The sequence below is a fragment of the Mustela lutreola genome, chromosome 2 (genome assembly GCF_030435805.1).
Source record: "Mustela lutreola isolate mMusLut2 chromosome 2, mMusLut2.pri, whole genome shotgun sequence".
Classification (NCBI taxonomy): domain Eukaryota; kingdom Metazoa; phylum Chordata; class Mammalia; order Carnivora; family Mustelidae; genus Mustela; species Mustela lutreola.
The window spans coordinates 111,445,086-111,459,152 of NC_081291.1; the positions used below are offsets into that span (position 1 = coordinate 111,445,086).

At 35.6% G+C, this 14,067-nt stretch overlaps 1 protein-coding gene across 2 annotated transcripts in view; it reads right to left on the bottom strand.

Annotated features, from left to right (window-relative positions):
• Positions 1-14,067, bottom strand: part of CCDC50 (coiled-coil domain containing 50) — a 78,658-nt gene that overhangs the window by 14,854 nt on the left and 49,737 nt on the right. The window contains exons 5-6 of one of the 2 annotated variants that reach the window (XM_059163136.1): positions 9,267-9,384; positions 4,430-4,957 (exon numbers count right to left, since the gene is read on the bottom strand). In XM_059163136.1, coding sequence (XP_059019119.1) covers positions 4,430-4,957; positions 9,267-9,384 — 646 coding nt within the window. The remainder of the gene's footprint in view (positions 1-4,429; positions 4,958-9,266; positions 9,385-14,067) is intronic. The other variant, XM_059163137.1, reaches the window with a different exon arrangement.

Below are 14,067 nucleotides of genomic sequence, written 5' to 3' on the forward strand. Positions count from 1 at the left end.
TCTGCCTGCCCCTCTGCCTACTTGTGATCTCTCTTTGTCAAATAAGTAAATAAAATCTTAAAAAAAAAAAAAAAATAACTCAAGTGGATTACAGACCTGAACATAAGACCTGAAACCATAAAACTCTAAGAAGGAAACATAAGCTCTTAGAAATGATTTTTTTTTTATTTGACACCAAAAGTAAAAGCAACAAGACCAAAACTAAACAACTGGTACTATGTCAAACTGAAATGCTTCTACACAGCAAAGGAAACCATTAACAAAATGAAAAGACAACCTATGGAATGGGAGTAAATAGTTACAAATTTCCCAACGGGTACATGAAAAGGTGCTCCACATCATTAATCATCAGGGAAATACAAATCAAAACCACAATGAAATTTCACTTTGCACCTGTTAGAATGGCTATTATCAAAAAGACAAGAAATAATGAGTGTTGGTGAGGATGTGGAGAAAAGGGAACACTTTGTGCACTGTTGGTGAGAATGTAAACTGGAACAGCCACTATGGAAAACAGTATGGAGGTTCCTCAAAAATTAAAAATAGGACTACCATGGGATCCAGTAAATTCCATTTTTGGATATTTTTCTGAAAGAAACCAAAACACTAACTCGAAAAGATATATGTACCCCCATGTTCACTGTAGCATTATTTACAAAAGCTAAGAATGGGAACAACCTAAGGGTCCATCAACATATGAACAGATAAAAAAATACGGTATATATACAATGGAATATTATTCAGTTATGAGAAAGAACATTTAGCCATTTGCAACAACATGGAAGGACTCTGACAGCATTATGCTAAGTCAACTAAATCAGCCATAAAGAAACAAATACTTTATGACCTCACTTTATAGAGAATCATAAAAAAAAAAAAAAAGCACTCATAGATACATAGAACAGACTGGGAGTTGCCAGAGGCAGAGGGTAAGGAGTGGGCAAAATGGTTGAAGGGGGTCAAAAGGTACAAACTTCCAGTTATAAAATAAGTAAATATGGTTTAGCTATTGGTAATAATACTGTACTGCGTATTTGAAAGGTGTTAGAGAATACATACTTTTTTGTTAAGAGAGTACATCTTAAAAGTTCTCATCACACGAAAAACATTTGTGCTTGTATATGGTGATGAATATTAACCAGATTTATGAACATTTTACAATATACACAAATATTGAATCATTTCACTGTATACCTGAAACTAAAATAGTATGTTAATTATACCTCAATATAAATGAATGCATGAATGAATGAACAGAATAGTTAATGAGTAAGTATTTGAGGTAATATCTCTCTAAGTCTCAAATATCTAGTGGAGAAACACTTTATTTGAACTATTGATATGTCATTGAAATGTACATGTCTCACAAGCAAAAAAAACTCAATTATTAGATTTCTGGCAGGACTGGTGACTGCATGCAGTATGCTCAGTACCAGAAGTAAAAAGAGCTTTTTTAAGTATATAAGACAAACTTCAGACACTACATTGGAAGTCTACACATTTCATTATAGAAAACGGAGATTAAAAATGTTAAAAGCGGAGTTAATTGAAGGAAATTAACAGAATGGCTGCTCTTATCTCAGTAGACTTAACAATCCAAAAACTAGCTTCCAAAAGATAAGGTGAGGGCTGCCTAGGTGACTCAGTCAGTTAAGCATCTGCCTTCAGGTTCAGGTCATGATCCCAGGGTCCTGGGATCAACTCCCCACTAAGCTCCTTGCTCAGTGGGGAGTTGGCTTCTCCCTCTGTCCCCCTACCCTACTCTCTCTTAACTCTCAAATAAATAAATAAACTCTTTAAAAAAAAAAAAATCAGGTGAGCCATACTTAATGGCTGCACATTCTTTTATTTATTTGTTTATTTATTTATTTATTTATTTATTGACAGAGAGAGATTGAGAGAGGGAGGAGAGGAGAGAGAATTCCGAGCAGGCCCCATACTCAGTGCAGAGCCTGAAAGGAGACTCAATCTCATGATCCAAAGATCATGACTGCAGTCAAAATCAAGAGTTGGACACTTAACTGACTGAGCCACCCAAATGCCCCTGCACATTCAATTCTTAATTTAATTCTTGCTTGTCTTTTGTTCATCATTCTCCAGTTTAGGACACAAGAACCTTCCTGAACAAACACAAAATCAAGCTTACCTTTATATTCTCGCACAATAGGCTAAAATTATTAGAAGTATTAATACTGAAGACACATTTATCCCAAATTTGGGATAAGGTAAGATGAGGACTGATAGATTCTTGAATATCATGCAAGAATATTTTTTAATAAGCCAGTCTGAAGCTTAGGGAATGTCACAGCAGAAAGATATAAATGTCTCATGGTCCTAAGAGGCTGGAAGTTAACCAGCAGGAAGTAATAAGCTGTTATAACTTAAAAGTTCATTAGAGAACTTACCCTCATAGGAGATAGGGTTTTAAAGTCCTTTAGAAAGTTAACTGATCTTATATTTAATTTAGCAATTGTATTTTGCATTCCTTTTTCAACTGACTATGCAAATTCTGTTAGACCTAGCTCTTTGTCATCCTGGTAGTTTCTTCATTACTAACTTAAACAAAACTTTGGCTTATGCTAACAACTTTAAGAACTGTGCTTTTATAAAAACAAGAATAGACACCAGTATTTAATAATTGCATTTTAAGTAATCTTCTATTCTAGAGGGTCACAAAATCAAATACCTCAAATCTCTAGGAAGGTAAAATTTGTAAAGATGAGTACAGAATGACAGATCAGCAGCTACACTGTAGCCATTTTAGTAGCTACCTAGCCACATTGTTTTTTTAAACTACTGGGGGGTGGGGGGGTAGCAGGGAAGAGGGAGTTTACCCACAATTCCAGTAGGAGGGTTGTGAATCAGTGTTTTATTTCCTATTAGTTTTACCTTTCTCAAGCCTGTTTAAGAAAGCCTCAAGTATAATGAAAAGCCATAACCAGCTCTCAAAGCATACTTAAAAAGCAGAATCACAGAATCAGAAATGTAGAGATAGGAGCAATCCTTCACCATGTTATGACTCCAACATACCTTTCTACATTTGGATATAGATAGTATAACTTGTTATAGAGAGATCATATCACTGCCTCCTCTACTCCCACATAGCTCTTTGTTCAAAGTACATCTAATTTGTAATTGTTTACATTTATTCTACTTTCTAGCTTGACTTATACCTCTGGGGCTCAGATCCAAGCATATATCCCAGAACATAAAGCCTGAGGCAGAATATTTTCAGCAGATACTCAATGTGGTTGCTGAACTGAAGTTTCATTTTCTTTACGACCTTGTCTTTTAATAGCTTAAATGACTAACATCATAGGAAGAGATAACATGTAGAAGAAACCTACCAAATCCACCTGAATCTGCAACGTAGAAACCAGTTCCAGACCCAGAAAAAGTGGTTGGCTGGGCAGTGAGAAGGAAGAAAATAAGAACAGATGCCTCCATGGAACTCCCCAGTAACCCTCGTATCTCTGTAAAACTTCAGGAAGAGTAAAATAGAATGAGGAAGAGGAGTATGGCCTGATTATGACTGATAGTGGTACAGCCACAAGGAAAACATCACCACAGCAGTTTCCAGATAAGAACAGAGAAAACCATTACTGTGTCAATGAAGGATGTCAGAGCCTCAAAGATGCCAGAAAATTTGAGGCTCAAGTCTAACATTCACCTCATTCCAAACAAACCCCAAGAACAGAACGTACCCAATACTGACATTTCAGAACACCAACTGCAGTCTTAGAGTCTAGATGGTTACAGCTTAGAAAGAAACTTAAGGCAATGGCCTTCCAACTTTAAGTACAGGTCAAAAACAAATCCACCCCACCAGAAGAAAGTACAGAAATGATCATATGAGATCCAGAAAGCTGCCTCTTTAGGAAACAGCCCAGCTGATTCTGACAAAAATAGCCCAAGGCCCACAATTAGAAATATGCTGTTATAACAGACTGCCTATTCAATCTCTCACTTTACAAATGGGAAAAAAGATGAGACCAAGAGAAGCTGGTACTTCCAGACTCATTGGTTATCTAGTTTGGCAAATACTATGAAGACAGTGTCAATACCTCTTACTTACAACCAGAAATTCAGGAGCTTTGATTTGGTCTCTGATCTCTGGTATACGGTCTTGGCAAATGAAGAACTGTATCCAGGACGGGCACCTCCACTGCAATCTGGGGCTAAAAGACCTTTGTAAGGAACTGGTGTATTTTCTTAGAAAGCAGTAGGAGAAAGGTACAAATATTTTTCCTCTTACTATAAACTTGATTTTAAGTAGATACCTTTTATAATATTTGGCTCCAGGATTTATTTTAAAGCCATGAGTATAAACTAAAGATAAAGAATAGGTTGCTTAAGATGCTTATTAAATACATTCGCTTGTATACATATACAGGATACCAGGACTTTCAAAGTGACTGTCCTTTATTACCTGTGTCATGGAGCTGGAGCTGTTCCTCACTCTCTGAGAAGGGAGGAGTCCTGGGCCTGTGTTTCCTTTGTCTGTGCTCACCTTTCCCATGGTCCCTCCCATAAACAGCTTCCTTGCAATGAAGCCCTGCTTTCTGTGAAGACTTGGGTGAAAGTTGGTCTTGGTGTCTGGACTGCTTTTCCCAATTCCAAGTTCGATGGATACTGTTAGCCTCCCCATCATCAAATCCAGTACTCAGAAACACCTCACCACTGATCTTGGGAAGTGGAGGTCTCCGAAGTCTCTCATGATCAGACCGTTTCCTTTCACGCTGCTCTGTGTCAATTTGGGAACTGGCCCTCACTTTGCCCAAGCTAGAGGATGACAGACATTTCCCTGATGAACAATGATCTTCTAGTTCTTCCAACTTCTCCATTGGATGTTTGGGTTTCTTGTTCCTTTGCTTCACAGTGTTTCCATCACTTTGGAGTCTACATGACTTTGAGACTCCAGAACCCAATTCCCTTGCCCTCCTGGACTGTGGCTGGTCTGAGTGGAAGTGGAGGGATGTGAAAAATAGAAATGCAGGTTAACTTAATGAGAGTATGAACTCACTATGCAGGAAAGACAGGGCCCAAGTTTAATGTATTTTAAAATGGAGAAGACTACTTTTTCAACTTAACTGAAAATAGGGGACAGGCATTTATTGGAATGGTCCATGTATACATGAAGGATTCTGGGTATTCAGTCAAAAATGTAAAAGACTAAAATAAAATTATGTCAAATAAATCTGAAAGAAGAGCTTGATTATGAATAGGGAGTTAGTATAGTACTTTGATATTTGCCAATAACAAAAACCACAGTCATTAAATGTTAAAGTCTACTTATAAAACCAATTTGGAACTACTGTGGGGAGAAAATAGGGATTGAGAGAGTCTTATAAAACAGAAAACAACTAAGCCTGGTGATAACTAAGCATTCCAGGAAGAGACTTTCAAATATTCTTATTGGAAATGACAATAAATCTCTATCAGAATGCTGCTAGTTTCCATTTCATTTGGAGACATGACCCAGATTTTAGTATTTCCCTACTCTCTCCCAGCCATGCAGTTCAATGTGGAAGAGGATGGAATAGACAATTTTAAGTGAGTAAACGACCCTGTTATCTTTAGACAACTCTGCTCCCAAACTTCCTTAACTTTGCCAGAGGAAAAAATTAAAAAGGGATGCCATAACAGAATACAGGAAAAGGAGTCACTTCCACCCCTGTATTCATTTCAAAAAATGAGTCGATACTGTATTCTTTGTATAAAAATACAGTGTGTGCTAACTATACAAGTCCCTAAATGTAATACAAAATAGCACATAGAGGGGTGCTTTTGTTAGATCTCACTGAGGCAGGAAGATACTATGAAAATGAAGGAAAGATAGTACTGTGCACTTTGCAAGGCATATTTAACGTTTTCTAAGACTCAATACAATCTAGAATAAAAAGACATCCTAATTCCACAGAAAACTGCTAGATTAGCTAAAATACCTTTCCTATTGAAATTACCCACTTGCATGAATTGCATTTGAAACAGCTACCCCAATTTGATGGGACATAGAGGAAATAATGAACTATATATTTTCTTAATTTTGGGGGGTTTTGTTTCTTTTTTTTTTTTAAGTTTGTTATTGCTAATCAAATAAAGGAACAGAAAGGAAGGGGAGATACACACTAAATGTATCACTGATGTCATCAGGGTTCTCAAAACCTTAATCATTTCCTCTTGAGTTTTCCAGAAGAAAAGAAAATCTGCTTCATAGATAGAATTAAAAGCTGTCTTCCAAAAAGTTTACAAAATTATCTACAGAACTTTTTTTTTTGACTTTTAATTTTTTATTTTTTATAAACAACAGAACTTTTGATTAAATTTATTTTTTACATAAAAGCGAAAGAGAACAATTATTCTCTATGATAGAGGTATCTATTCTTTTACCAAACTATTATTTTAAGTATATCTTGACAATTGAGAAAGAATCAATTGACTACTGCTGTGAATTATTAATATAATATTGACTCGCTACTTAAATGATGACCACATCCAGGGAACAATGGTTTAGTGTTAATACCAGTGTTCCCACAGAGAGCTACATGAATGAAGTCTGCCTTCCAGCCCACCAAAACAAGAAGGGCTTTGTTTCTGACATGGATATATGAGACTATGATTGTTTTGTTGTTGTTTTTAACTCCTTCTAAAAAGTTAACTAATATTAGTACTTCTACTTTAGGTAAGTGTGCTCCAAGAATTAGAACAGAGCTGTCACTATATTTTCACAGAGTTGACAGGAAAAATACATGTTGTCTAGTTCACTTGTGATAACTTTAAACCTCAGAAAGAAAAAAGACTGAGGTTGGGGAATCTGCTTGAATCTTTTGAAACCCTATCCAGTTTAAGGACTGAGACTTGTATATTTCTTGAGACTAGGTTATTTGGCAAATATAATTAACTTACTTATAGCCAATGCATATATATTTATATGCATACATACATATATATATATAAACATTTGTGTGCTTCCATGTTTGTCTTTCAAAATAAGATGATTTTTGTATAGATATGCAAGATATTGTTGTATACACATAATACTGATATATGCATAAACAATAGTACTTAAGAGTTTAAGTCCTCACCAAAATTACATTATTTGATCTTCTCAAAATCCATGTGAAGGATTTATTTTTAAAATCTCCATTTTATCAATAAGAAAAAGGCTTACTGTGATTACAGTAGATGACTTCCCAACACTACAATTGTTCTATAGAAGGGATGAAACTTGAACTAAGGTCTTGTGACTTCAAAAGCCTGATTAAAAAAAAAAAATGATCCATATGCCTATGATACTGGTATGGCTTTGAAAGAAAAACATGGATTCACAAAAGAACAAGACATAGCATTTCAGCTGATATCAATCTGACATACATTTTAGATAATTTCAAATTTGCAGAAAATCTACAAATGATCATTTTTAAGATTTAAGCTTAAGAAAATAAAAGCTAAAAAGAAAACTACTTCTATAATGTCTACTTTAATTATTATATAATTAAGGCAAAAATCATAGTATACATAAAGATAGAGAAGTACGATTAAATAATATCCCTATGTGTTGGGAAAAGACCACTGCAAAGGAATAAGGATTACACTTAACACTTTGTGCATGTGAGCTGAATTATAATGTGGTTTCTGTGGAACTCATCTTGGTCCAACTCAAAGGCAAATGAATGAGGATCACACATGTTCCGCAAACTATAAACTCGCAGAAACAACACAATTGAAGAGGAACTCTAATATTTATATGCATATGCTCAGGAGGTCACAACGTCATGATTTTTTTTTTTAACTTTAAGAAAAACCACTGAATTCTTAACATAGTCTCCTGCCCTAGAGGATGACAGCACTCTGGTTAAATCAACCAGATTTGAGTCCCGACTGAAATTAGCCAAAGGTTTTAACAGAGGAAGGCCAAAATTAATACTTTAGTATACTTAGTTACTTGCCATCCTAATGTTTTTATAGACTTCATAGTTTCAAATGGTTGTTTTTATTTGCAGTGAACATGATTGCGGAGCAGAAATAAAAAACAAATGAAAAATGCCATAGCACATTTCTAAGTTTTTAATTAAAGCTGAAGAATAAACTCTTTGCCTTCTGGTCTCTAGCTACAGAAATATATGGCAATATTTTTTTTTTTCTTCTTAAATGATGTACTACATGATTTCATTAAAAAAAACAGCATAGGGAAAATGACTATAAAAAAAGAGCTGAGCATTTTGCATATGGAAGAAGAGCACAAACAATAAATAATCAACCTGCTTATTAACTGCAGTAGAGCTAAGCTCTACTGATAACAATAAATTTAGAGCATGACTGTGTAAGATTGTACTCAACTATAATAATCCTAGCATCTACATATGCATTCCTTTCATTCTACCCATCAAAGACAAATAAATACCTGCTTCTCCTTTCCAATGAAATTATAGATAAGTACTGATAATTATCTCACAAGGGCATTGGGGATCATTGACTTTAATACCTTTACTCTTTAGGAGATGTTTTAGGTTTTACTTACTTGTTAACCTAAGTCTGGTCTCCAAGTTGAACTACAAAAAATACTGATACTAGAATTATAAGAAATGTCTTCCCTTTGACAGATCTTTAAAGAAGATGGAACAATACTTGCAAATACTCCTTTCCCAACACACTTTTAAGGTAAAGAATCACCGGGACCACAATTGCCACCACTACAGTGCAAAAGCAGGCACTAGAGAAGAGAAATTGAGAAGGGACTTCTCGTCCTCAGGAATTTTTCTATACGGCAGTCAAACAGCAAGGAAGCATCAAGGACAAATAATGAACAGAGTGTCTTAGAATTTAATTTTGTCATCAGCACACATACTCATTGGTAAACGTTTGAATAGGCAAGAGGCAGAGAAAGAAGCTTTGTTACCAACTGATGTAGGACGTACCATCTTCATTATCCGTGTCTCTCTGCTACTTCGGACATTCTGCCCACACTCTTTGAGAAAGGCCAAGCCCAGAGACTCACCCCATTTTCTACACCCCAGTTTATGTGCTTAGAATGTAGTACGGCATTCCAAATGGCTACAGCACAACAGAATGCATGTCAAATCTTACAAAACCACAGTTGTTTTAACAGCCATAAAAATAGCTCTGATCATTCAACTAAGAACAGTTGAATTCATTAGATTCAGAGAGGATCTGGCCACAAATCCACACAGCCCCTGAGGTCACTTTACAAATTTAAAGGGGTGTCTTATGGTTGAGTCTAAGGACAGAGTAAATCATATTGTTACCTCCATTTTCGTAATAGTAACTATCTCCATAAACACTGGATCCAGAGGATTCTGGAAAGTGTTTCTTCCGCTTTTTCTCTTCCTGTAACTCCTTTTCTTGCAAAAGGCGAGCTATGTCCTACAAGTACAGAGAGAATGCTAATCAGTATGACGAGAGAATGAACAAACCTTTTACAGTGGAACAGGTTCCACCCAGTGGCCCTACAAGTCAGTAGTTTGATATTCCATTGCCAAGCTTTTGTGGGCTCTGTCCATAGCTTTCCAGACTTTCAGGTATTAAGCTCATGCTATTCAAATGACATCCATAATAGCCCAACAGGAGTGGTGCATGATCCAGATGAACAAGAAAGACTTTTCTTTTTTTTTGTTTTCAACTAAATTTAAATCTAATGCAATCTGAAGACATACAAACCTAGCTTTCCTAAAGCTGGCTATACAATATAATTTTTAAAATACTTATTTGCGGGCCTTTTTTCCAAGCTGATAATTCAGTAAGTCTGGATGGAGAAGAGTGTGGTAATCTATGAAACTTTATAAACTGTATGTATAATTTAATTTTAAAATTTTATAAAAGAATTTTTCTGTTGATTCTGATTTAGCTTTGCATTAAGAGTACTACTGTCATAACTGAAGAAGAGAAAACGATATTCTTTCTGTCTCCCCCTTGCTTCATCTCCAGGCAAGTTTTTAGCGGTTACTGAGTGATAAATAACATTCTGACCCTGCCCCTAAAAGACTACCATCATCATCTGAAAACAAAGGTATGTGTAAATAATTATAATACAATTAAATCATAAATGCCTCAATAAGAGGGTAAAAATACCAATGTGAGTATATAAGAGGCAAGTCTTATTTCTGCTTAAGTTAATTACTGCAAGTCTTTGTATTTGTGTTAGGTTTTGAATAAAGAACTGGATTCCAATAGGCAAAGTAAGGAGGGAGAGCCACCTCAGAAAAAAATATGAATGTTGTATTGGGAACAAACAACAGTCCATTTAGAACACAGGAAGTGGGGTGTTAAAGAGAAAGGTAAGGTTAGATAAACAGTCTGAGACTGGATCACAGGTCTTCTTACACACAATCTCAGTGTGTGTGGACTCTGGAGTCCACACTGCATGGGATGAAGGCTTACTAAACGTTTGAGCTAGAAAGTTACAGTGTTCTGAATCTGAAGCTTATTTCTATGAAAGACCCACAAAATAGCACATAAACTTTGTTCCATGTACACTTTTTTGGACAGAAGGTCCCTAGGAGTTGCCAGATTCTTTTTTTTTTTTTTTTTTTTTCAGATTTTATTTATTTATTTGACAGATCACAAGTAGTAGGCAGAGAGGCAGACAGAGAGAGAGGAGGAAGCAGGCTCCCCATGGAGCAGAGAGCCTAATGCGGGGCTTGATCCCAGGACTCTGGGATCATGACCTGGGCCGAAGGCAGCGGCCTAACCCACTGAGCCACCCAGGCGCCCCGGGGTTGCCAGGATTCTTACAGACCAAATATGCAACAGCATTCACTTGTGAAAAATAACAATCCCAAGAAGTTTGAGGTGCCTACTTTATATTTATAATAGGGAATATAAGAAGTGCTCAGATGTTGATATAAATTTTGAACCAAGAATTCATTACTACTCTGCCTTTTGCAATTTTTTAAATAAGTCAAAATGAAGAATATACTAAGACTGGAAGGCAAACTTCAAAAAAATTCATCTGAATAAATGAATTACTTTCAGGTCAGTGTAGAACATTATGGATGTGGCAGCTAGGTAAATTAGCAGTGACTATCCACATACTCAGCTTTTAATGTTCATCAAAATGGCCTTACAAATCTGACCGTATGTTAAATGAATACCTAAATTCAAACTCATGAATATACTAATTAACATACTGTCTTTAATGGATTTCTATGCTGGAAGTGTCTCATAAATTTTGTGCAAGATATACATACCTTTCTACCAATCAACTACTTGACTGTCTCTCTCTCTCTATATGGTCATGTATCCACAAACACATATGTACTTATCTATAGATATACATACATATTTATATCTACATAGTCTATATATACATATAGATGTCAATTTATATACATATTACACACATTACCAGTCAGTCTTAAAGTCAAATGTCTTGCTTGATTCCCTAATGCATCATTTTAATAAATCTGTTACCACATATAACCCCTGTGCCAGGTTCATTGTATTTGGTGTCTTATAAAGTAATATATCAATCAGTTCGAGAGAGAGAGAAGTAGGATAGATATCTTGCTCTCCCAAAGCTAGTATTATTATAGTAGAGTTTCCCAAATCTCTATGCTTATTGCAAAATAGGAAGAAAATGCAAAATTTTCCTGAGTTATCATGTTTACTAAGCACCTAACACTATAAATGGTTTGCTTTACAGAAATTTCCCTTGTTGTAACGGAGTAAAAATATAAGGGAAAATTACCAGGTCCAGCAGAAATGATTAAGTTAAACTATGCTTTAGAGACCTTATAGTTGCCCTCCCGCTACTGAATTTTGTCCTAATGGATACACAGTAATAAGCCATGTTCTCAGTGTAAAGAACCAGGAAAGAAATGAGATGATGCCACTTCTTGCCTTGCATTATCTAGTCAAAGAAAGTGCTCTTCATCAAGGAAAATAACAGTTATGGGCCTTAGCACCCAAACCTGTTGTTCTAAGCTCTCAGCTCTTTTTTGAGTAAGCTTCGACTGGGTGAGAGGAAAGGCTGCCCATACTTGATGAGGGAAAGGATCAGGGCCCCACTGACAAGTGACTGCTGTGTGAAGAGCTACAGCTTCACCAAGTGCGTGTCCCTCCCCACATTCTAGCATTACTGTGCCCTGCCTTCAGGAAGGTGATTTCAGGAGAAAGAACTTCCCCTGAAACAAACTGAAGATGACAATTAGTCACAATGCTGTGTGCAGCTTAGTCACCCATGACATAAACAACCTCCTTGGTCCTCCTCAGCTTCCTTCCTGTTAAAGGCTGGTCTAGAAGAGCATTTCCAAAGCTCTGTTTCAGAGAACACCAGTCTCTAAAGGTTCTCCAGAAAACACAAGGCACTGAGTAGAAAGCATACATTACATCTAACTCTTTAAAATGCACCTTCACCTACTTTAAAACTTTGGTAAAAGAAGCCTGTTATCTTCCTATAACAACCCAAATATACTCAAATATACTCAAATATAACCAAATATACTCAAACTTATTTTGAGAAAGACGACTTTAACATAAAAAGCATAAACTTTATGGATTTACTGTTTCACAAAATATAACTTGATAAAACAAACCTAAAAGAACTTATAAGCCCTTCTGAAGTCAGCTTCAATTATTTTTTAATTATCATATTAATCAGGTAGGCTTAATTTGCACTAATGTATCAAAAAAAACCACTCCATAATTAGATTTCCTGGTAAATACATTTATTGGAATAAAAATTCTCCACTGTATCCAAATCTTGAAAATGTGAAACTGTGAGTACAAGACAAAACACAATTAAGGATCTCCAGATGCTAGGAAAAAAGTCATTTTAATAAAAGCATAGTTTTTTTTTTAATAACAAAATTCACCTTTTATTTAAGTTGAAATGAACTATATAAAATAGATTTTCCTCACCAAAAATAACAGCAATATTTTTTGTATTATTCCTAGATAAAGCACAAAACACTTATTTTGTAGGCTTTCCAGGTTTTGTTTATAAATCAAGACAAGGCAGTGGATATAGTCATGGAAAAAGACAGAGGAAAACAGACAAATCAGTTGTCAGTATGCATGGCCTCTGATTCTGCCTTAACCATGAACAAAGGTGTTCAACATATACCATAAGCTAAAAAGCTTATGAAGACTAAAAACACAGTTTTACTGACTGCCTTCGATGGGCTAAATATTCTCCTACAGACCTGTAGAAAAACAGCATATATGGCCAATATTCTCAAAATTCTTACCTATTAAGTTTTAGAAGCAAAATTATTAGCATAATTTAAAACATGCAAAGGTGAGTGCCCTAAGAGAAGCATTATCACAAACAAGGTATAGTGGAGCCCAGAGGAGCCTAACACATCTTTCCCAAGTAGATTACAAATTACTAAATTACTAGGGCACTTGGGTGGCTCAGTGAGTTGAGTGTTCAACTCTTGATTTTGGCTCATGTAATGATCTCCAGGTCCTGAGATTGAGCCCTGCAGGTTCCACACTCAGTGGGGAGTCTGCTTGGGGTTCTCCCTCTCCCTTCCTTCTGCTCCTCCCCTCTGTTCGTATTCTGTCTCTCTCTCTCAAATAAATATATATATTTTCTTAAATTACTAAACTATTATGTTGGATTCCTTACGCTATTTTTTTGGTTTATATGACTTTATATTGGCATCACTTCTCCCTGAAAGCTTCCACTTCCATTCCTCAATGGTAGTAGGTTTCAAACTGAGGAAATCTTTGGCATAAAATCAACTGAAGAAATCTAAAAATGTGATTGTCAAATGATCAGTGGAAAGAAAAAAAAGAAGAAAGAAAACCATTCTATTATATTGCTATACTTCTTTATCAACTAGCAATTATCATCTAATTCAGTAGGGAACTCATCATACATATAATCTTTAGAAGGTGTAAGACTGGAAAACAACATACCAATTCTACTAAGTAAAAATATCCGTATGACCAAGATAAGAGAGAAGAATTTTCTCAACTAAAAACCTTCCACTCACTCCCCCCTTTCTGGGCATATATGTATAATCTTATTTTTATTTTTTTAAAGATTTTATTTATTTATTTCACAGAGAAAGATCACAAGTAGACAGAGAGGCAGGCAGA